Here is a 21,746-nt window from a genome sequence, read left to right as displayed (position 1 = left end):
TTCAATTTCGACTTTTTTGTTTTTTGTCGTCCGAAATTAGCGTCGACCGGCGGCCACTGGGTTGTTTTGTCGTCACTTCCTGTTCGTTTTGAATGTGGGCACGCGTAACTTTTTGCAACGCAGCATCGTCAAACTGTTTGCTGGCTTAGTTGAATGGCTGTAAATAAACGAGGAGCTGGCCGCGACGATTGGCCGCCTCTACCTCACGCAAAAATTTGTCGTGGAAGGACGAATTATTCGACTCGACTCTGTCTCCCCACAATCCTCCGGTGTTTTCTTTTCCCCTCTGACTTGCATCACACTCTGGGTGACTTCACCCCCCAGAGGGACACTTCCATTCTTTTCTTTTCTGTGCCATACGACTCCCCTCCCCCTCCTGCGGGACATTAATGCAGCATCGTGGCAGGTGACATGATTTGTTTACACTTATTGACTAATTTAGCAAACTAGTATGACAGTGATAAGTGCATGTTAGAAGACTCCATATAGTCATTTTAGGTTTGTTTTTTCTTTTTTATGTCCTTTTCAGCTTCTTTGTTTGTTTGTGCTTTAAAAAGATGCTTTAAAAAGTACCAATACGACTGTTGAGATATGAAAAGAAGTGTAAGCGCTTTATGTATTTTTGCACAGAAGGGTTCAGGTATTTCTGGGACGAAGATAAGCCGCCGTCCACTCGCGGTTATTTATCAGAGGAGAGATGCACAGAAAAACAACAACAACTTTATTACTGAGTGGATGCTGAGATGCTGTAAGACTTGTTTTTGTCGGGAAGTTGCTGAATTATTTGTTATTTTCTTACTCTTACTTTTTTCTTTCTTTTTTTTTTTTTAATAACACAATCACCCTTTAAGGGACACACATGCAGGTTACTATGAGACACAGAGCAGGTTTGGATCAAGACAGATGAAAGTACTTGCAGGAAAACTGCCTCCATTGGAGAATGTTGGTGACTTCCTCGATTTCCCCAAGCGAAGCAGCCAGAAGGTCTCACCGTGACCCTCTGAACCGCCAGGAGCGGTTGTTGTGTGCGGAGCTGCCGCCTGCTGTTTGTTCCCTCCTTGCCCCTCCTCGATTTCAAAAAAAAAAAGAAGAAGAAGCCATGATCACCTTTTTGCATTCTTAAGCTGCATCCAGTTCAGAAGTGCTCAGGGAAAATTTGCAGTTGCACTGTGAGCTGGCGTTTACTTAATGTTTTCTGGTTTGGAAAGTTTCTCTCAGCGTTTTTAGTTGCGGCTTCACGGCTAAGGAACCAGGAACGTCGGACATTAGCTGCACAGCACAGGGGACCCGAGGCTGGAACATTTCGGAAGCGCTGACTTTTGGAATCCCAAATGTTAAAGAAGTGATTCTGTTTGTCAACACTTGTGCACACTTTGTTTCACCCTGCGGCTTCTGTTCGGTTCATGCCACCCCGGCGCCTCATTATGCCTTCCACACAGTAGAAAGTGTCATGAGTCCCTCAACCCATCTGAGGAACTACCCCCCTTTTTAATTGTTTGCACCAGAGGAATTAGGAACCACTTATCTTCTACATGGATCTTCCTTGAAACAGTTTTAGTTAGTAGGTACTGACTCAACAGGAACTATTAGTATGTAGTGGGGGTGTACACTAGTTGTGGGAATAGAACAGATTGGAGCCTTGGAGTATTGGTGATGTCAATGGTGGTTGGTTTTACCAATGTAAAAAACAAGAAAAATGACAAACGCTGAATGTTAAAACCCTTATGTGAGTCCATGTGCGTTGTTGGTGGTACACTTGTGCAAAAGAATCTGACCTTGACAGTCAGCTACACCTACAGCACGTAGACAAACCACATGGATACCAGCACATGATGAGATGCATCCAAGTTTTGTTATGAGATATCTTACCGTGCACTACCACTACCATTCTGCATTCAAGGCATTACGGACAAACTTACAGTTGCGTGTCTAATGGTATGCCAGTAAAAACAGACTGCATTTTGTTCAATTCCAACAATTAAGGTATGTTATAAAGGCAGTAAATTTAACATGAACTACATTGAAATTGAGGTTGCAAAGCGCTTGGTTTGTCCAAGTTGCGTAGCCATAGCCATCTATCAAAGATGTCGAGTTTCCTTGCACATGTGCACCTTATATCATGTAAGAACTCACACTGGGTCTTGATAGTCCCCACCCATGTTTGTCCCTTCTGATATGTTTGAAGTCCAGTGTGTAATATTTGGCTTGATTTATGATTTTTATATTGGTAAAAGCTTATAATTTGAAGGAAGTCCAACTTGGACGCTCAAGCTGCCTGACGGTCAGTTTCGTATTTAGGGTGATTCAAATAAACCAACAAAGAAGAAGGTAGTCAAGGTATCCAAATTTGGGTGTGCATGCCACCGTAGTTCACTGGCAAGCTCAGTACGGGGAGGGAGAGTGAAAGACGCATCAATCTAAAATGTGACCACTTGTTTGTTGCTTTTTCTTCTTCAAAATCTCCAAATATTACACACTTAACCTTTAACCAGACCAAGGCTTCTGTTCCAATTCCTGGTTTTGTGAAGCCACATCTACTCTCAGTCTACTGTGTTGTGTTATATATCCTTTTTTTTTTTTTTTTTTTTACCCAAAAGGCTTCCTTCCTCGTCACTTGGTGTCTATACAGTCCAGTCAAAGTTGTCGTAAAATTCTGAACGTCAGTGATCATCCTGTCAGTAGAAGGTAGATTAGGAACCTCAGTATTTTGAGAAAGCCTGAGTACTCTCATGGGATTTAGGCTTCACCTAGACTCTGCGGTGATGCTACTGGGGCAGCGACAGTAGCTAGCAGTGCGACCTTGCAGACACAGCCGATGGAAACGGAGCTCGCACGACGTCGGCTGCTCACTCGCACATATCAGTCGCGTCTTTATCGCACGGAACCCTGCTGATCCCTTTATTGTGAGCCGTAGCCAAAGATGAGCGAGTGGCAGAGACTATTCGGTTTCTTCTACTTGATGAATCGGCTGGAACACACCCAGTCGGTTGCGAAGCCATTTGAGACGCACATGAAGTTTAAGAGAAAAAAAAAAGGAAAAAAAAGGGCTGAACTCCAGCTGCAAAATATGTGGAGAGAGATTAGATTCTTAGAGGACAGAGGAGGCTTATTGACAGGTTGCTCTTAGAATGGGTGATCTGGGTCAAAAAAGGAGAATAGTGTGAGTTCACGAGTAGGGTTAGCTCTTCTTATTTTGCATCATCAAACTACAATTAAATCTTTGTGATTACAACCCAGTCTTCATCTCTGTTGGTGTTGTCTTTCATTTAAAAGGACTTCCTTCGGTTCTTGACTCTTAGGTCTTATCCTCTTTCTGTCTTCAGGTTTGGGTTTTAACGTCTCTTTCTCCATTCCACTGTTTTTCACCCCTCTTTTTCTACCTTATTTTTGGCCACCAGCTCCTGACTCTTCAACTTGCTGGATCACCCTCATTTAGATGAAAAATGACAATTAGCATCTGTTTGGTGTCCTCCTTTCCCGCACGGCTGTTAAATTGTGGGACAGAGTTAACTCCATCGGCCATAATTGTGATGGTGAATTTGAAATGTCGTTGTCCCTCAATGGTGCATGATTCATCTGTTTTTATTTTGTTTTGTTCTTTATTTCCCTTAAGATAAATGGCTGATTGTTCTGTCAACCATCCCTAAAGGTCAAAGGGTAGCTGCACGCTGTACGATTTTCAGCAGATCCCAGACATAGAAGTCATGAGATAAAATTCTGTGACGTCTTTGCTTTTGCTTCTAAAACAGTGTTCGGGGTTGTCTATTCACACAATCAACCAACGACAGTTTGCAATAATTTTGGACAACCAATTTGCCGCACAACATATTGGTGGTAGCCATACTAGTAGAACCGTGTCGTACATCAGAGCTCACTGTCACCTCTTCAACACTGTTAAAATCTCACAGTCTGTAGCCGTCCAAAGAAGATACTGAACGAGATAAGAAATCTTTTACCCTCTGGATTTTGCTTGTCTCAGCAGCCCAACATGCCCCAAAATGTGTGAATTAGTATGAAATGTCAATGTGTGTTGGAGGTCAGTGAGCTTGGAAGAAAAATACAAATGTAGGGAAAGCTTTTGTTGAAATGTACAAAGATGCAGAAACCTGTCATTTCTACTCAGTGATACTTATGTATGGAGGGCAACCACGTACTCACCACCACCAACCAACACACAAACCAGATCTATTGCACTGCTGTTTCGACATTGTCTTGTGATTTAGCAATGGTTAGCCTTTTTTGTTTGTTTGTTTTGTTTGTTCAGAATGAGATCAGCCATGTGTCTCCGTTCAAGTTTTCCTTGCAAAACACTCTCTAAAAATAACGTTTAATTATCCACGTGTCACTGAGAGGGGACTCTCAAACATGTAAGGGCTTTATTACAGTGACCACCTTGATCCCATTATTCACAGTTTCCACATTACATCCCCCCTGATTACTATGCATTATTTTATTTTTTTACATTCTTAAGTCTGTCCTCATTTTTGTGTTGTTTTTTTTTTGTGGTTGTAGTTTGTTTTTGTATTGACAAAAGAAGGGAAATGACGTCAGTGAGAACACATTCAACGTTATTAAATTAGAGTACAATGCTGCCTCCAAGGCCAGACAGTCAACCAAAATATGTACACTAACACACACACGCACACACATATACATATATATATATATATATCAAAACTAAATATGAAATGAGAGATGTTGTCAAAGCGTTGTACTGGCCCAGATGGTATTAATGTCAGCCAAGTTTGTAAGAATAAATTTGTTTCAATGTGATGTCGTCCACTCCAGATTGGACCAGTCGGTTTACGAATGTATTGCGAGGAGGCAGGTAGCGGTTTGAGGTTCATGCTGCAGAGTGTCTTTATTTCTCCCCTTTTCCCTTTTCTGTCTGCTGTTTAAAAAAAAAAAAAATTCTGAACGAAACGTTACATATTTAAGATGCTACTGTAAATAAATTGTGAATATGAATGATTATTTCCAAGAACGTATATACAAATGTTTTGTTGTTCAGGCTTGTGAGAGTGAACGGGTGCGCGAGTGCTTGTCAAGGGAAGGTGACTGTGTTCTTTTTCGGAACGTTGAATGATTCAGAGGAGAAGACGAAACCACAACCCGATTGGGTTTGCTCTCGGATACTGTGCGAATCACAAGTTGCACTCTAGCTCCACCAGTGTTCCAGCACTATTACTATTTCACTGTCAGTCCAGCTGAAACGCTCAAGTCGTTTACTGAACTCAGGCTTTTGTTTTGGGTTTTTCTTTTTTGCCGCCATTCAAAGAGAAGAGATCCAAACCTGTGACCGTCTCGGACGCACACTGTCCTGGATGACTGCCCACTCTTCTCACAACTCAAACTCTTTTACAAGCCACTCAAGTGTGTTGTACGCAAAAGATGAAGATGCAAGCATGTGTGTAGGGGGGGGGGAGTGCTTCAATGATTCCACTCCACTTTGAGTGTTTGTAAAATCTTATATGCCCTTGTATGATGTTTGTACTTCTGTATTATGTAAAAGACACACAGGTCGAGATGCCCGCGTTGCCAAAAGCCGAGTTTAGTCACAGATGAAGACAGGTTTACAGTCTACGAACACTTTCAAGACCGAAATAATCTATACTGCTTTTTAAGTTAAAGTTAAAGTCCCAGTGATTGTCACATCCCGAAGGATGCAAAATTTGTCCTCCGCATTTGACCCATCATCCCCTGAGGGGGCGGTGGGCAGCTGCAGTGCTGCGCCCGGGAATCATTGGGTGATCTACATCCCCGTTGAAAGGTTTCATTCAACCAAACCAACCAATCCTGGCCACTTACTTAAGTGATGAAACTGAAATCATACGTCTTTAATTTGCTTGTATGCCAATTGACATGGTTAGACCAAATAAAGCTTGTTTAAAAAGCAACAAAGTAATATGCATTCCGTCAGAATGTGTTCTCAAGTCTAACTAGTCTGCCATCTTGTTGACTAACTGTTGTCAAGCTGTGTTCACCTCTGATGTCAGATGCTAATCCAAAGTAGCCTCAGGCTAGCCCACTCAGCATGTCAATCCTTAGATACTCACACGAGATATGCATGTCCAAAAAAGGTCAGACAACTCTGCCACCTACCTGTGGAAACGCCTGTTGGACAACAAGCCAAATTCCTGTGATTCAAATGCGTAGAAATTTCCACGATCTTGAACATGCCTAAATCAATACCCAGAGCTATCTAGCAACCGTAGCTTACAAGAGAACTTGTTATTTTGAAATAACTTACATGGCCTCTTTTTTAAGCCTTATTCATATGTCCTGCCAAGAAAAACTTCAAACAAAACTTTACAAGATATATACTTGTATTGATATACCAAATAACAGCAGCTGCAATGGTCAACTGTACGACCCTTCTTGCGTTCTTTCAACTGCATATATGTTAAGGGGGCTGAGGGAACACTAAAGCTACGAGTCCTTTTTAATCGCTATTGGTCAAGTTATATTTGATTCTCATTTTTTGGTTTAAGATGTGTTATCGCAGCCACAGTTATTGTACATTCTCCCTTTTAACATCAGTGAATCCAGTTAAATGTGTTTTAATCTGGCCAGAAATCTCCTCTCTCCACACTCAGCTTCAGGACAAACGGCTTTTGGGGCCCCGGCGTCTCCCTGTGGATGTCCTCGTCCACAGTCCAGTGTCGGCTGGCTGTATTGTATTTACTCCTTGCATGTGACCACAAACAAACTCCCATTGTGTGCGCCGTCGTCACTACACACACACTCTCTCTCACACACACGCCCACACACGCGCACGCACACAAACACATCTCAGACATGTGCCTGTCGCACCTACTGTGCTGTGGTGACGATTGCGACTTTTTCTGTTCAATGGGGCTTGTATATCAGATGCCTTCGACAATCATGTGCACATATCAGAGTTATCAGAGTTATCAGAGTTATCACGACAACAGGCCAAGAGCGACTGATTGTGTTTCTGTTTGTATTTCTCCTGGAATAAATCCTGAATGATCATAAACACGACCCCGTCTGAGCTGGCTCACTTGCGCAACCTCGCTCTCAGTGGACGGACTGTAGGTCAGCATTTCAACACTCAACCAGCCCAAGGATGCATGAATGTGGATATACAGCAGACACTCTCTGGCCGCTTGACAGACATGCAGCCTCCATGCCGCACAGATGTTTAGCAAACTGAAGACAGATGTTGCAAACATGGGAGGCATATGTTCCCTTTACTAGCGCATGCGGGCGAGACCTTATTAGGGTATGAAAAAAAAAAAAAACAAGAAAGGAAAAAACCGTGTCTGGCACAAATGGGGGCAGCCATTTAAATTCTGGTACCAGAACCTGATTGTGGAGATGCGACAAAGGGTTCAGACCAAGTTGAGATAAAAATGGGCCTGTTGTACAACGTTAACCAAAAAAAAGCTTCAACAGCAGCAAAAAAGCCCTCTCAGCATTTCTGCAGTATCAGTGTTTGTCTGTGAGAGTGCAGAGCTTCTTGAGCATCCACAGCTGCCCATCCGATGATTTCCCATCCACCCCAGGCAAAAACAACAACAACAACAAAAAACAACACAACATTTACAGTTACAGTCAACAACTCGGGGTAGCTGTTTTGGACCAGTATCTAGGTAAAATGTCCCTTGCTTACTTGATTTAGCGTCCGCTGAGTACTGGGTCTATTGCCTTTTACTTCTTTGTCATTTATTTAAAATCGAAAAATTGCAAAAATAAAAAAAACACAGTCTATCACACGCAAAGCAACGATGTTCCACGGCATGAATTCCTGAATTAATTCTGTTGCGTTAGCTGGGGAGAATGTCAGCTCGTTTGTGGTTACAGACTTTGGCTAGCACGCTAACGCCCCTACACCACTTTTGCCCCATCACCAGCATGGCATTCATTGAGCAGGTGAAGTGCCCGTTGTTGCACTCTAAAAATTTGGACCATATTGAGCGCAAGAGCAGCACGTGTTTGGTGCGGTTCACGTACTTATGCTCGCTTATACATTGAAATATTAATTGTTTTATGCATGAGTGATTTGGGACAAACTGAATTATTCGCCTGGCTTGCACAGCACAAATCCAGCTTGTTAATGCTGACGAGGAATTGCCTGTAGTCACAGGTGCAAGTAATAAAGGTTGATGGGGCTACGCTCCATGTAGCAAGGCAGAGGTTTTCCAGTGAGCCAGGCCTGGATCAACACGTCTTTGACCTTAAATGAAGCACAATCTTTATTTGTGTCATTGGAAACACCTGAAAAGCTTATTATTTCTATTTCGACAATCAATCGGTGCGAATGCTGCAAAGCACTTTACGTAGCACTTGATAACTTGGTTTACAGAGGAAGTCGTTGTGGTTCATGTTTGCTTTATTACTCCCTTATTCTCTATTTATTCATTATTCTCCTTCCAAATCCTAACCTTTGATCTACCTGAGTACAGTCGATATAATAAACCTGGCTGACTGGAACAAAATTGTTAATTATTTCTGATTACCTTAAGCCAGTTGGTGCTGCCCACTGGCAAATGTTTACTATAACTTTTATTTTTTTTAAAGAAAAAAAAAGAAAAATCCGCCTTTAGATTCAAAGAGTTCAGACATTAATTTTAAAATGACCTTTGACCTTTGATAAATGATCCTGGTTTTAGAGACGGTCGTCTGCAGGTAATACAGTCATCCAGGCAAAACTGAAAATCCTTGGCTGAAAATATGAGAATCAAAGAAGAAGGGGGCTGGATCCCATAAGTTAAAGATGAAAACGCTCTGCTGCTGGTTTATTAAACAGAGTTCCCACCAGGTTAGACGATTGCTTAAAAATTAAAGGAAGCAGCTCCTTCTGCCGTTTGAAAAAACTTTTGAATTTTAAAACTGGGGGCACTGTGAGACTGAGCGAGGGTGGATTTTTTTTTTCGCTTTCCACTGGCTCTCGTACAAATATTTCAGAGGGAGGAAAACAATTAGTGGGAGTCTATGTATCAGCGCGAGACCGGGAGGCTTCCAGTCCTCTTCCTGTGCCCATGCGCCCTGTCAACGCCGCGCTTACTAAGCCAGCTAATGGCTTACGTTGAGTCAAAACTCCACCAGCCTTCTTCAGTCTTGAGTCACATCCCCAGAAGGGTGGGAGACATCATTTGTGATTGAGAGTGGCCCCCGCCGAGCGGCACTGGCTTCAGGGTTTGGGGATCATATTAAGGTTGTGTTGATGTTAGTTTTTAATAGGAATATTTGTTTGGAGTCTCTGCACACCCTGCACACATTGGCCCTTTCCCAATTATTCATCTCTCACGCACGTAGCACAGCCCTCAAGTCAAAATTGCAAAATCAAAGCAAGTTTACGTCCCCTCTGCACTCATGCCCAGCAGTGTGAATGCATTATGCCGGGAAAAAATTAAATAAAATAAAAATGCACACGTACACACACAGCCGCACACAGCTTGTTGTCTTTGGCTGTCAAGCCGCGAGTGTGTTTGCGCTCGCAGTCACTGATCTCTCAGCTTCTTAGCCCCTGGTCTTTGATTCGGGGAGCTGTGCCCGACTCTCTGCTGTCTCCCTTCCAACGTTGAAGGGTTTCAGCCGCCGCTGCCACCACCGCTCCCACGGAGACGAGTTGTTTTGTTCCTCGCCGCAAGCTTAATTACAGGCAGCTCATCTGAAACTGGGAGATAAGGCTCGGTTTCCGGGAAGGGGCCAGCCGTGCTTGGGAATCTCAGCTGTGCGAGTGCAGTTCAGGCAGAAAAGAGTCAACCGATCGATAATGAATCGTACAGTAGCACAACCAAAAAAAAAAAAGGGTATTGTTTTTTTCCTTTCCGTTCTTGTGAGAGGATAAAGCTATTAGCAGATGATACTGAAATGTCAAAAACTCCCACTTGGCACGGCAAATTGATGTATCTTCTCTGTGACATCGATGTCAAAATGAACATTTGTAAGCGTTGCAGTGCAGTCAGAAGTTGGCGGCGATGTAGCAATTTGGATGCCAGGGACCGCTCGACACAAATACCACACAAGTCCCCCCTGGGTAAAGAGCCTTGGTGTGAAAGTGATTGAAGCCAAACAAAAAGCCTCCATACCCGTCAAGTGGGGAAACTGAAGGATCTAAAGGTGTGGTTCATAACATTAGATTACTTTTCCGACGTGTGCAGCCCAGGATTGTTTCTCCTTGGACTTGCAGGCCTTTGTCTAAACAAATACTTCCATCATCAAGCCAATCTGAAGGTGTTTAAAACTTTAGGACCCAGACTTCATTTTCCTGAAAGGCCTGGACAGCACTCCTTGGAGAAGCTGCTGTTTTTTTTTTGTTATAGATACTTTCTTTTTGCATGACTCAATGCTGATATTTTTAACATTTGTGAAGGAAAATAAGACCCCGAGGTTGCAAGTCTGAAAACTGGAGGTGTGTCCAATCCCACTAAGCTCTTTAGTAACTGGGATAGTCAGGAGGTCACCGCTCAGAAGTCCGCGAAGAAGACAAAGTAGTACAGGAAGTAACTGCAAGCCTAGCTAATGCTCAGGAGAGTAGCGCTGATGTATCATGATGATGATCAGGACTCAATGGCTTTTTGCCTTAAAAGTAGAAAGGACATTTTTCACCATTGACTCTGGTTGCAACCAGTGGATATTTTTAGTTACCGTTGCCTTTTGATGGTCTACAACTAGTCTGAACTTTGACCCCTGACATCAACTGGGCATTGTGGAGGACCACACGTCTTTTGGGCATTTTCTCTTTTAGGGAGCATTCTCCGCAAAACTCTGGACATGGTTGCGATGTGGTGAAAATCCCAGCAGATCAGCAAACCCAACAGCTTATCCACTGACCTTTAGTTTTTCAGCAACTCTCAGATGCATGACAGCAAAAATAGTTTTTTGCATGCAAGATTACAGCATGTCCTCCAGAAACGTTTTCACTGCAAGAATTTCAAAAGGCGATCTGGCTTCCATCGAGCTCCGCCCACAGCTCCGCCCACAGCTCCCCTCGACTCCCTTTTCTCCCCCGTCCACGCCGCCACTCAATTTGTCACCCCGCCGTGATTTAATGCTCCTTTATTTCCGTTCTGCTCGCCGCTGGTCTTGTGATGTGGCGGCTCCTCACCTCCCCTCCGCGGCTTCTGCTTTCTCCGGCCCGAATTAGAGGAATAGTTCGGCGGCGTCCCACTGTTCAGAACATTGCTGCCCACACAAACACATTCCAGTCACTTGATGGACCAGATACTCACTCACTCTCTCTCTCTCTCTCTCGCTCTCTCTCTCTCTCTCTCCCTCTCTCTTTCTCTCTCTCACTCTATCTCTCTCTCTCTCTCTCTGCCTCTCGCACTCTCCCTCTGGCACACGCACGCACACACACACACACACACACACACACACACATACACACACCCAAATACTGCAAACATACACATACAAAGTCTCCTCTGACCTCAACCTCTCTTTACACTCTGTGTGATGCTCCGAGGCTTAACTGAACTGCCGAGTGTGTGCGACTGTTTGTTTTTTTGGACTTCAGTGACCCAGATGTTAATATCCCACTTCAAAACATTGTCACGTTCACACTGATCTTCATCCACGTCAGAGGGAAAACGCTCAACGCGCGGACCTGTTTGACTTCATGGCAACGACTCGCATTACAAACCAATGAATCACAAAGCAAACACTGTCTCATACTTGGCTATTTGCAGATCTTTCTTTGATGTCTGTAAGAATTAAACATGGCCTACAGCGTTGCTCTGGAGGCTGTATCAGAGAAAAATACACAAGATAGTCCATGAAAAGCGAAAAATACCACAAACATACAAAATGTCTTTGTTTCCAGGCTGACTTTGTCATGTTGTATTTTGAGACAAAAAGCTAAATTAAAATTAGTAGACATGATTAGCGCACACAGCACAGTAAGAACACATTGGAGAACGTTTACCTTCATTAGTTGGCCTGATTAAACTTACCATTGCTGCTCTAGTTGCCGTTTGTCTCTGATATGTTACTTGCATCTCCTCACAATTTCAGATCTGAGGCGATTCATTCATTTCAACAGGTCAAAATATGACCGGACCAATTGCAATCTCCTTTGAGGGCGGGGTTTAGTTGTGACAAAAGCCACCACAAGGAGGCATGAGAGCTCCTCTGGTAGCGAAGAAATCCAATTTGCCTTCATTTTAGACTGAAATAAAAATTGTCCAATAGTTTTTTTCACTGATTTATTTTGTGAAGGGTTTCCCACTTTTTAATTAATTCAACACCTGTATTAAACGCTTACATCGTTGGTCTGGCCACAACAGACCAATTCACTTTGTTAGCTTTCCATGTATTTAATTTAGATGAGCTCCCAGTGATTTAAATGTAGTCTACAATTACCATTCATACTAGATATACACGTATACAAGTAGGTAATGGATTACTGATTCAAGTCAGTAACTACCTCTCAGCCCACAAGCTTGATGCGAACACATCACTGGATGTTATACTTGAGCTAGTGCTGGATGCACTTATTTCTGTGACAAAATATTTCTATATTTGTTCTAAAAGAGAAACTACTGGGTGCTGACATCACAAAGCTAACTGCTAACCTGTTGGAGAACTCATCCATGCTTTTTTTTTAATGATCATAAGCAGAGTGGACTGTTCATCAAAAGGTGATTAGTTTATTAATTCTCCTGATGTCAAAGCCGTTGAAAACAAGTTAGCAAGTTGGGTTTCACGCGGCGAGGGCCCCTTTAAAGAGCAACCCTTGCCACTCAGCAATGCAAGTTAGTAGAGGGAGTACAAGTTGGAGTCACAATTAAATTTTGAATCAAACATTCAAAGATGTGAGTGCAATGTGTTATTTTCTTTGTTCTAGCAACTTCTGTCTTCCACTGTCATATATTTTCTCCTCATCATCTTAACCTGGGTTGGGAAAAGCTCACAATAAACAGAAAAAAGGAGGGAGTAATGCATTTTTCCACCACGGTAAGAGTGTCGCCCCTGCGTGGGGAAAAAAAAAAAAGGTGAGCAGAAACTGAACTACACTGGTGGGAGGTTTCCCAACAAACATAAATAAACTAGCACTTCTGAATTTAAAGGAAGATGAGTCAGTTCACAGGGCAGTTAATGCAGACTAGAAGTCTAAAAGGGTTTGTTAACTCATATGTGACAGTTGCCATCGTTTCTCCCCTTGCACGGAGACCGCCCAGCGGCCCCCTCTTGACCTCCTCCGCCAGATACCAGTCTTTTCCTACGGCGGCGCTGTGTTTGGGGGTGGGGTGGGTGGAGGTGGTGGTGGAGGTGCTCCAGTGGAAGCGGTTAGAGTTTGATCTTGGGCCGCACCGCCGTGCTGGCGTAGCGCGCCGGCTGCGCCTCCTCCTGTGAGATGGCGTTGAGGTGGTGTCCGGCCCTGCGCTCCGTCGCCCTCAGCCTCTCCCGCAGCTCGCGCGCCTCCTGCTCGGCCCGGCGCGCCGCCTTGCGTGCGTTCCTCAGCGAGCGCTTCACCTTGCGCACACGCTCCTTCAGCTGCCGGTTGCGGCGCTCGGCCGCCGCCAGCCGCTCCTGCACCTTGCGGCCCCGCTCCTCCTCGTCGAACAGCGCCGCCTGCACCGAGGAGCACATCAGCTGGAGGTGGGGAGTGGGAGGGGGCCAGGGGGGCAAAAAGAGAGAGAGGGGGGGGGGGGGTAAGTCAGCATACAGGGGGAAAAATGGCTGTTTTCTTAACGTGAAAAGCAAACTGTTGCTGCCATTCAGCCAGCTGGATGTCCGCTGTGGGAGCACCGGCGATGCGATTTTCCCAGCATCTTCTATAAAATTAAAAAAAAAGAGATATTAAATTCCTGTCCCCCCGATCCCCTCCCCCACCCTAACTACAACAAGCCATTATTAAATCCCGCTTGTGTTCTCCTCCTCGCTAAAACCCAAGAACACTTAAATAGGATGGAGACTGGGAACAAGAATCGGAGCCGATGACCCTTATCAGCGATGTTTATCCAAACCCTGGACCCCCACCCATCCTTCACCCATCCCTCCTCCACCAACTCCCAGTGGTACACTCCCAGTCAGTACGTTTACATGTAGAGCTTAATCAGACTAAGCTCATAATTCGGTTTTCTCGTCTAAACGGACTTCTCTCCTTGTCCCAGTTTACATGCAGCTGAGAAAATTGAATTATTGACGGTGATGGGTCCTCCTCCTCCCCCACTCTGGGGGGCGATTTGAGTCTTTTTAGCATGTTAACTTCCGGTTAACCTCTTTCATCACACAATAACAAAAACAACTGGAGCGCGATACAACACTGGTGTAGTGTCCGCACTGGTCTTCAATTTAACGAGTTTCCTCACGGAACAGCTACTGATGTGCTTCGCCAGCACCACCGATTGGTCAGAAATTCACAAACGTACACAAAATTTACTTTCATTAAAATCACTTGGAACATGTTGTGTATTGTGTTATAGTGTTTCAGGGAACACAAATTAACTACAAAAGTTTGCACACTGCTTCTGCAAAGGAATGATGTCCTCAGTTATACACAAAAACGCCACACGTTGAAAGATCTCAAATGTTTTTGTTCTGGGGCAGACGCCAGCGCGGGTGGGTGTGGAGCATGCACACATGCATTGTCCAGTTAAACTCCGACGAAGGCGTTACATAAAGTCGAATTCTAATCGCTGATTTCAGTCGGACTAACACCTCTACGTGCACTTCAGTTGTCCAGTCATAGTCAGACTAAGGCAACAATTTGGTTTTCTCGAGCGGCATGTAAACGTAGAGACCGATAGGACCACGTCCGCTGCTCATGTACCCCTGTGAAACATACATGAACCTCCCTTGTCAATGCCAGGGTCACACACTTTGATGTTCCCGGGCCCCTAATTTTCCATGTCATCGGGAGACCCAGGGGTGACCCTCCGCCAGCGGGGTGAACAGGGGATGAGCGCTCTTGTAATCACAGTGGGGGAAAGATAAGTATGTTCATGTGCCGCGCCACCCTTTCACTGGGAGTCTGTTGCCGTACACCAGCGGTTGAAATGTCTCGCTTTGGGTTCGGCTCCATCGGTCGACAACTAACAGAGGGCCTCGATCGAAGAGGAAGTATTTGCTTCATGATGTTCATTGGCTGTTTGATGATGAGACTAAATGAACCTTGACGCATCAGATGGAACGTTTCCTAAAGTCAGTGGATGTGTTTCACTTTGTTAAGTAAGTCACTTGTTTTGCAGTGAGTCACTCTGAGCTTGTTTATCAGGGTTCTTAATTTCCAAGAGTGCTCGTGTTAAAGCGTAGTGACAACTTGACCTTTGAGGGTTGCGAAAAAGTCCAATGAGGTTTGGGCGTGCGAATAAGACGTGGTAGCGGCAAGGGCATTTGTCGGCTCTGTTAGCTTCAAACTAAAGATAGAAAAAAGTCTTGAGGAGCTGTACAAATCCGAAAAACATGCACCCACTGATAAATTAGGCATGCACACCTTACGGTTTTTGTGAATGCCACAGTAACGTCACAATATATACAGTATGTCACAATAAAAATATCACTCATCATCGCAACTTTTTAAGCAGTAAGTTTTCACTCTGAAAAGTTGAAAAATGGTCATTAAATAGACCTTAAAACAGACTCAAAATATGCTTCGATTAGAATGATCTTTTCCCCAACCTTCCCAGTGACTGTCTAATTTGGGTGAAATGACCCTTCAAATTAAGTCTTTTTCTAACTATTCATTTAGGTAGGAGTCAAATATGTTACATAACCCCTTTTCCTTTTCTTTTTCTTTTTTTTTACAACTTTGAGCAGTTTGCATTGGTTGTCAGAACACTCTCATTGGACACACACACACCCAACACACGCCACCTGTCAAAACATCCGGCGATACCTGCCTGCTGTTAAGCATCATCTGTGTAAACAGAATGAAGAGGACACGGGAAGACACATGTACAAATTGTCCTGCAATAAAGGGGAGCGAAAATAAAGTCACCGATAGACACGGACTCCTTTCACTAACTTGTGAATTATTAGCACTTTTGTTCAGTTGTGCTTCTCATCTTATTGTTTTGGTTCAGGCTGCTGAAACTCTGATGTTTTGATCTTTTTGGTTTCGGAGTCTCCAGGCTTTCATTGTGGTGTTCAGCACAAAGACATTTCAACTCGTTCTTTGGAATCCTGAGTGTGGATTGATCAAACATAATTCACCTCCCACAAGGGACTTTTGCTGGCTGGCCCAACAACGATGTTAGCCTGAAGCTACTGTGAAAAACAAAGACTAAAAGTGATTTAAACTGCGCCGCTCAAATAAAATGTTGTCATTTGAATGGATTGAATGATTTGAATTGGAATTTGTTTTGGGGTTTTTTCTAATATAATTTTGAATAAATCCTTGATTACATTGAATCTACTGTTGGATTAGTTGACAATGGCCCAAACACAAACACAGCTTGTGTCACGTGACCCTAATTTACACACGTTTGGCACAGCGACACTTTAACGCTGGAACTGTGGTGGAGTTGTCACACTGGCCAAGCTAACCTATTAGAAATTTTCCAGGGAATAATATGTCAGTGTTATCTTTTCCGAATGGTGTGCTGCCCCCCTGTGGCCAATAACCAACAAAAATGCAGTTAATAGGTTTATAAATTGTTACATAAACAGAATTTTATAGTTCTCCAAGGCTTGCAGACCTCCGATATTTGTTTTTTCTAACTTCCAGTCTTCAGGTTTCACTTTTGCATCTCACCTAAACGCACGTTGGTGTAGCCGTCTTTGTGAGGACTTTTGCCTAACATCTGTTCGTTTTCCATCCTTTTGTACTGCCCAAACCCTCACCCCTCACCCTGACCCAGAAGTGGATGACCTGAACCTTAACCTAACCTCAATTCATGCCTTGACTCTAAAGTTCAGTCTTCATCCTGACATCTAATGATAGCACCAGCAGCCAGAAATGTCCTCGCGAGTACACAAGAAAGTAACGCACACTTAAACATCCACACACACACACACACACACACACACACACACACACACAGAGGTTCACTGTTGGCAAGTTAACAAGCCAGACGTTCTCCCTTTGAGTTTTGGTTTTTCATTTCTTTGTGTCTTTTTGCGTCTTTGTGTTTGCTGTTGTGCACAGCAGACATTAGTGGAGATATAATGGTTGGGGGACAATGGTTGGATGTGGAAAAGAAGCCCATAAAGCTTTTGCACTGTATTCATTTTGGCGCCGCCAGGGAGAAAGAAAAAAAAAAAGAAGCACCGTCTGTCTCCCGGCCCCGCAAAACATCCACATAAAAAACGTTAATGAGAGTCAGAGAAGGAGTCGGAGGTGTTTACGACTCGGTTGCCAGCCGCGGCTGCGGCAGCGTTCATTCATTAATGCGACAGAGTGGGTTGCAGACATGGGAACCTCCCGTTTCTTCAATCCCGGCCTCTCGAGAAAACGAGACCAAGAGTTTAAACAAACAATCGGATGTGACTCCCCCCCTACCAGAGGACACAATCTCACTTGAACAGGTGATTAGTGGGCCAACTCCCGCTCACGGTCAAAGCTGCTAGGAGGGCTGTAGGAAAAAAAAAATAAAAGCCAAGGGTGGGGTGGGGGGGGGGCATCAACAAAACCTAATTGAAGCTTCTGGCAGAGTGAAGAGTGGAGGAAGTCTCTTTTCTGTCCTTGTGGAGGCCCGTCTGGTTCCCATGAGGCTTGAGGGACCAACAACACCCCCCCACACACACTCCCGATTTCACCCAGGCTCAGTGTTAAAACCCCAAACCTCAGCTCACTCAGGGAAAGATGCAGCCATGGGAAAACACAGCGTCTGCTGTTTTTTTTTTTTTTTTTTTAAACACTGGGTTTTGAAGTGAATTTTTTTTTTTTTTGGTTCCGATCCATTTCTGTCAAGTGTAAAAGTCAAAGCCAACAGTGGGAGGATAAATCGAAAACCGCAAGAGGGATGAAGGCCCGTCTTCGTCCAACACCCCTCCATAAATTCCTGGAGAAAAACACCTGTTTTGCACCGACTTGCCCGGAGATCGCCGGCTGTACATGCAAGCGCTTGCCCACCAAATGAGTGTTTTGCCTCTTCCTTGCCGACCTATGACCCTCCGAGCTCATAGCCAAGACCCTGCAGGTCAGACCTGAAGAAGAAGGGGAAGGAGGACCTCTCACTAAGCTCTTCAGTTGGGAGTAAGACAACAATTGCTGTTTGTTTTGGAAACACTTCACATCTCTAACACAGCAGAAAAAGATCAGATCGAAAGCTGCAAAGTCGCAAAGATGACCCCAAGACCTGTGGACGGAGTCTGTTTTGGCCAAACATGTCAAATTGTTGGTTACTGTGGTGAAACAGATGCTTTAACACTTGAAATGTCAAACTATTTGACAAAAGTCAGGGTGAGATTAAGTGTTAAGGGGAGACAGAAGACCTGTGGAGTTCAGTCAAGTCACACAATGAGCCTTTCAAACGAATCTAATTCAAATTTTGTTGGCAGAAAGTGTCAAAGATCAAGGCCTTTCTCAAGTTAAAGTCTAACTTCATCACAAAGCAGGAGTTTAAAGCCCTTAGCCGTTAGGTCACTTGTTGGGGTAGCCACAAGTTTCAAATCAAAGGGGAATCCGGAACAAGTTTGCACTGACTCAGGCTGAAACCACTTTAAGACCAGTCAGAGGTGACTTTCAAGAGCGCTAGCGCCAAATCAGAGATCATTCTACATGGGTCACAAAGAGTAATTTTTGACACACCCACGATGTTTTCCCCAAGTCCAAGAGGTTTCAAACCCTCCAGAAAAAACTTGAAGTCAAATCCATCAGAACTAACAAGACGTATCAAGTAGAAAACTCAAGTCTGGACTTGTGTATTTCAAGAGAAACTTAAGACTAGTTGAAAGTCCAGTACAAATTTATTTCAAATCCAAATGAGCACTCAGGTCGTCCCTTTTAACTTCAGCTCACGAGGACATGAAATAGTCAAGTCCTAATTTTAATAATCCTAATATAAACACCTAATTTAAATTGAAAAAGCTAAATTTGGTCTGGGGCAGTTTTGAAGTCTAGACTCAAATGAAAAGTCTGCTGAGACTGTTCAGTTCTTAAGGAAATGAGGATGAATTCAACTGACAACTTAAACGATTCAACACAGGCGGGAGATCAAGTTTAACGGCATTTTAGGTCGATGTGCAACATTTAATGGGAGTTATTGGCTTGAAAAAAAAGGGTGTGGGAAATAGAAATAGATTAAAATAGATTCCGTTTGATGCTACTCAAGGATGCTGTCTAGTCAGTTTGTGAGGTTTCTGGTCCCCATGCTGTGCCTGGTCTGAGGTGCAACCAACCAGACTGACTCGCTCCACCAGAGCAGCAGACCTCTCCTCCTGCAGTGATGCCTTATCTCTGATTGGTCCCAGGTCGGCGGGTCACGTTTCTTCCATCTGATACGGTGACGGACACGCTCTCCCGGACCGCCGCCTGTCAGAGATGTCAATCTCTGCTATTTGACCTCTGACCCTCGGGCGGCCAGCATCCTGTCCGCCTGAGGTGGAGTTGAGACGGAGAAAACTGCGGCCGTTCACTTTTGCTGCTTTGATCTCCAAAGCACGACGGCGGCCCTGCTTAAATCTGCACTCTGGGTCTGTGGGCCCTTACACACACCCACATTCACACCTATGGACATTTTAAACCAGGGGTCACCAACATGTTGCCCGCCGGCACCAGGTCGCCCCCATAGACCACATGAGTCGCCCGCAGGCCGACTCATGTGGCCTGCGGGCGAAAATAGCACAACTCGGTGAGCTGCGTCTAAAATTACATTTTTATCCAACCTTGTTTGTCATTGTTGATAATCATCACATAGATCAGTGTCATTAATAATAATATATAAATAAAGGCTAACTGAGAAAATGTGCTATTTTAGAAGAATGTAGCAAACTGGTTGTCCTTCGTATGAATCAGTATGAAGTAGCTCTCAGGTTCATAGAGGTCGGTGACCCCTGTTTCAGACGCAGCGGTTGACCAAACGGTTGACTTTGTTCTGCTGGAGGGTGAGGCCTCCTTTGTTGTAACTACTAACTCACTGTTTCAGGGAATTGCTGTATATTCTTTCTTGAAGCCCTGTCAGGATTGGATGCCCGCGAACAGACACACTAAAAAGGGGCCGGACTCATCCATCCAACACGCACAAACACCCAGTACCAGTACGTATATTCACAGCCAAGCGTGACGATGGCGTCCTAAAAAAAAAAAAAAAAAGATGCCTACCCTGCTGTCCTCCTGGGTGTCCCACTCGGGGCTGAAGGTGTGGAAGGGCTGGCTCCCCTGGGTGCAGTTGGAGAACTGGAAGAGGCTGGAGAAGGTGCGCCGGTTCTCTGCCGTGTCGAGGAAGATGGCATCCTGGAAGTTGACGCCGTGGGGGAGGATGTTGTAGTTCTCGTCCATCCTGGGGGGGAAAAGAGAGAGAAACAGAGATTGTACGCTGCTATAGCCACAGTCTGTTTCGAATGCTGTTTTTCTTTAGGGTGCAATATCACTGGTACCCTTTGTGACATCACAAAGTGTTGATTGCCAGGACTTTCAGATGAGTGGAGCGAGCGAAGTTGGACGCATCTTATTTACATTTTGATGTTGATACTTGACATTTCATACAGATTAGAGGAGAAATGGAAGGTGTATATTTTTGCGCAATATGGAGCGTTTTAATAAATGACAACCCCCTCCCTAAAAAAAACAACAACCGGTGAGTGTTAAGTCATCTGACAAATTGATCATATGTCTTTGGGGAAAAATAAAAACATTTTAAAGAAAACATTATTGTTGTTGTTGTTGTTGTTGCTGTTGTGAGCAAGGTCTGCAAATTAGAAATAATAAAAAAAAAAGAGTCTAACTTTCCTTTGAGGCCTCACCTGAGGAAAAAGAAGTAGGAATAGTTCTCCATCACAGTGTGAGACTGGCAGGACAGGTAGCCCAGGCCGGTTAGGTTGAGCCTCGATCCGGATGGAACCTCCAGCATGCTGCCCCAGGCCTGATCGCACAGCAGCTCCACCTCGGCGGAGTACAGCAGCCCTTCTTCCGCGCCCTCGTAACCGTAGCCAAACCCGTAGGGCAGAGAGTTGTACAGGCTGCCGGCCCCGGCGCCCAGAGGCTCCCGGTGGATGGCCAGCACCTTGGCGTACACTATGATCTCCGCCAACTCCGCTCGACAGCCCTCGCTCAGTGGTCGCCACTCGGTGGGCAGCTGGCAGCCGTGCGTAAAAGTGTCCAAATGCGCAAAGACGCCGAGCGCCGCGACAAGGAAAACCGACGGAAACATCCCGGAGTGTTTAAAACAGAAACTCTGCAAGAAAAGAAAACTTTTTGACACGTTTCTTATCCGATGTTTCGCAAATACCTAAACCCCATGTGGTGTGCACCTTGAGGATGCTCCAATGAACCAAAAATTGAATAAAATAAAAAAAAGAAAAAGAAAAAGAAAAATCTGAAAACGTGCGTGACTTTCAACGCAGTGTTCCAGCACCGTCCGTTTGACTCATCCCGCACATGCTTAGAGAGATTCTCAGGTCAGAGTCTGTCTGCAGGAACTTCCCCCAACTCCAACAACCTGTTGCTGCGCTCCCACGGCCAACATCCCTCCCTGAGCGAGCGGTGCGCGCTCAGAGCGACAAGGGTTCAGCGGTGCGCACGCCTGATGCCTTCAAGGACTGATGAGACGCCCCGACATCTGAGCTCCCGCCCTTGAGTAGTTGTGGGAGTGGAGAAAATAATGGACGCAATTCACGCAAAAGCAACGTTAACACGTACTGACAAAATTTGATATCAATAGAAATATTGT

The 21,746-nt window shown here is 44.6% G+C and overlaps 1 protein-coding gene and 1 long non-coding RNA gene across 3 annotated transcripts; one reads left to right on the top strand and one right to left on the bottom strand.

Moving 5' to 3' along the window:
- Positions 1–15: 15 nt before the first annotated feature.
- Positions 16–7,005, top strand: LOC142877481 (uncharacterized). Its single transcript, XR_012923857.1, has 2 exons — positions 16–748; positions 852–7,005. It is a non-coding gene; the product is annotated as an uncharacterized LOC142877481 (long non-coding RNA).
- ccdc3a (coiled-coil domain containing 3a) lies at positions 789–21,644 on the bottom strand. 2 transcript variants are annotated; one of them, XM_076012146.1, is made up of 3 exons: positions 20,821–21,644; positions 20,180–20,357; positions 789–1,067 (listed from the first exon to the last, which is right to left on the bottom strand). In XM_076012146.1, exons 1-3 carry the CDS (start codon positions 21,225–21,227, stop codon positions 870–872), a joined length of 783 nt encoding a protein of 260 aa, XP_075868261.1. In that variant the 5' UTR covers positions 21,228–21,644; the 3' UTR covers positions 789–869. The 2 variants fall into 2 exon arrangements, with proteins under 2 accessions (XP_075868261.1, XP_075868260.1); XM_076012145.1 differs by lacking the exon at positions 789–1,067 and adding an exon at positions 12,462–13,566 and having other exon boundaries at positions 20,821–21,630.
- Positions 21,645–21,746: the final 102 nt, after the last annotated feature.

This window comes from Nelusetta ayraudi, unplaced genomic scaffold, assembly GCF_046127955.1.
Source record: "Nelusetta ayraudi isolate G7.1 ecotype Tasmania unplaced genomic scaffold, CSIRO-AGI_Nayr_v1 ptg000135l, whole genome shotgun sequence".
Lineage (NCBI taxonomy): Eukaryota > Metazoa > Chordata > Actinopteri > Tetraodontiformes > Monacanthidae > Nelusetta > Nelusetta ayraudi.
The sequence above is the reverse complement of the archived record's forward strand: the minus strand, read 5'-3'. Positions and strand labels throughout refer to the sequence as shown.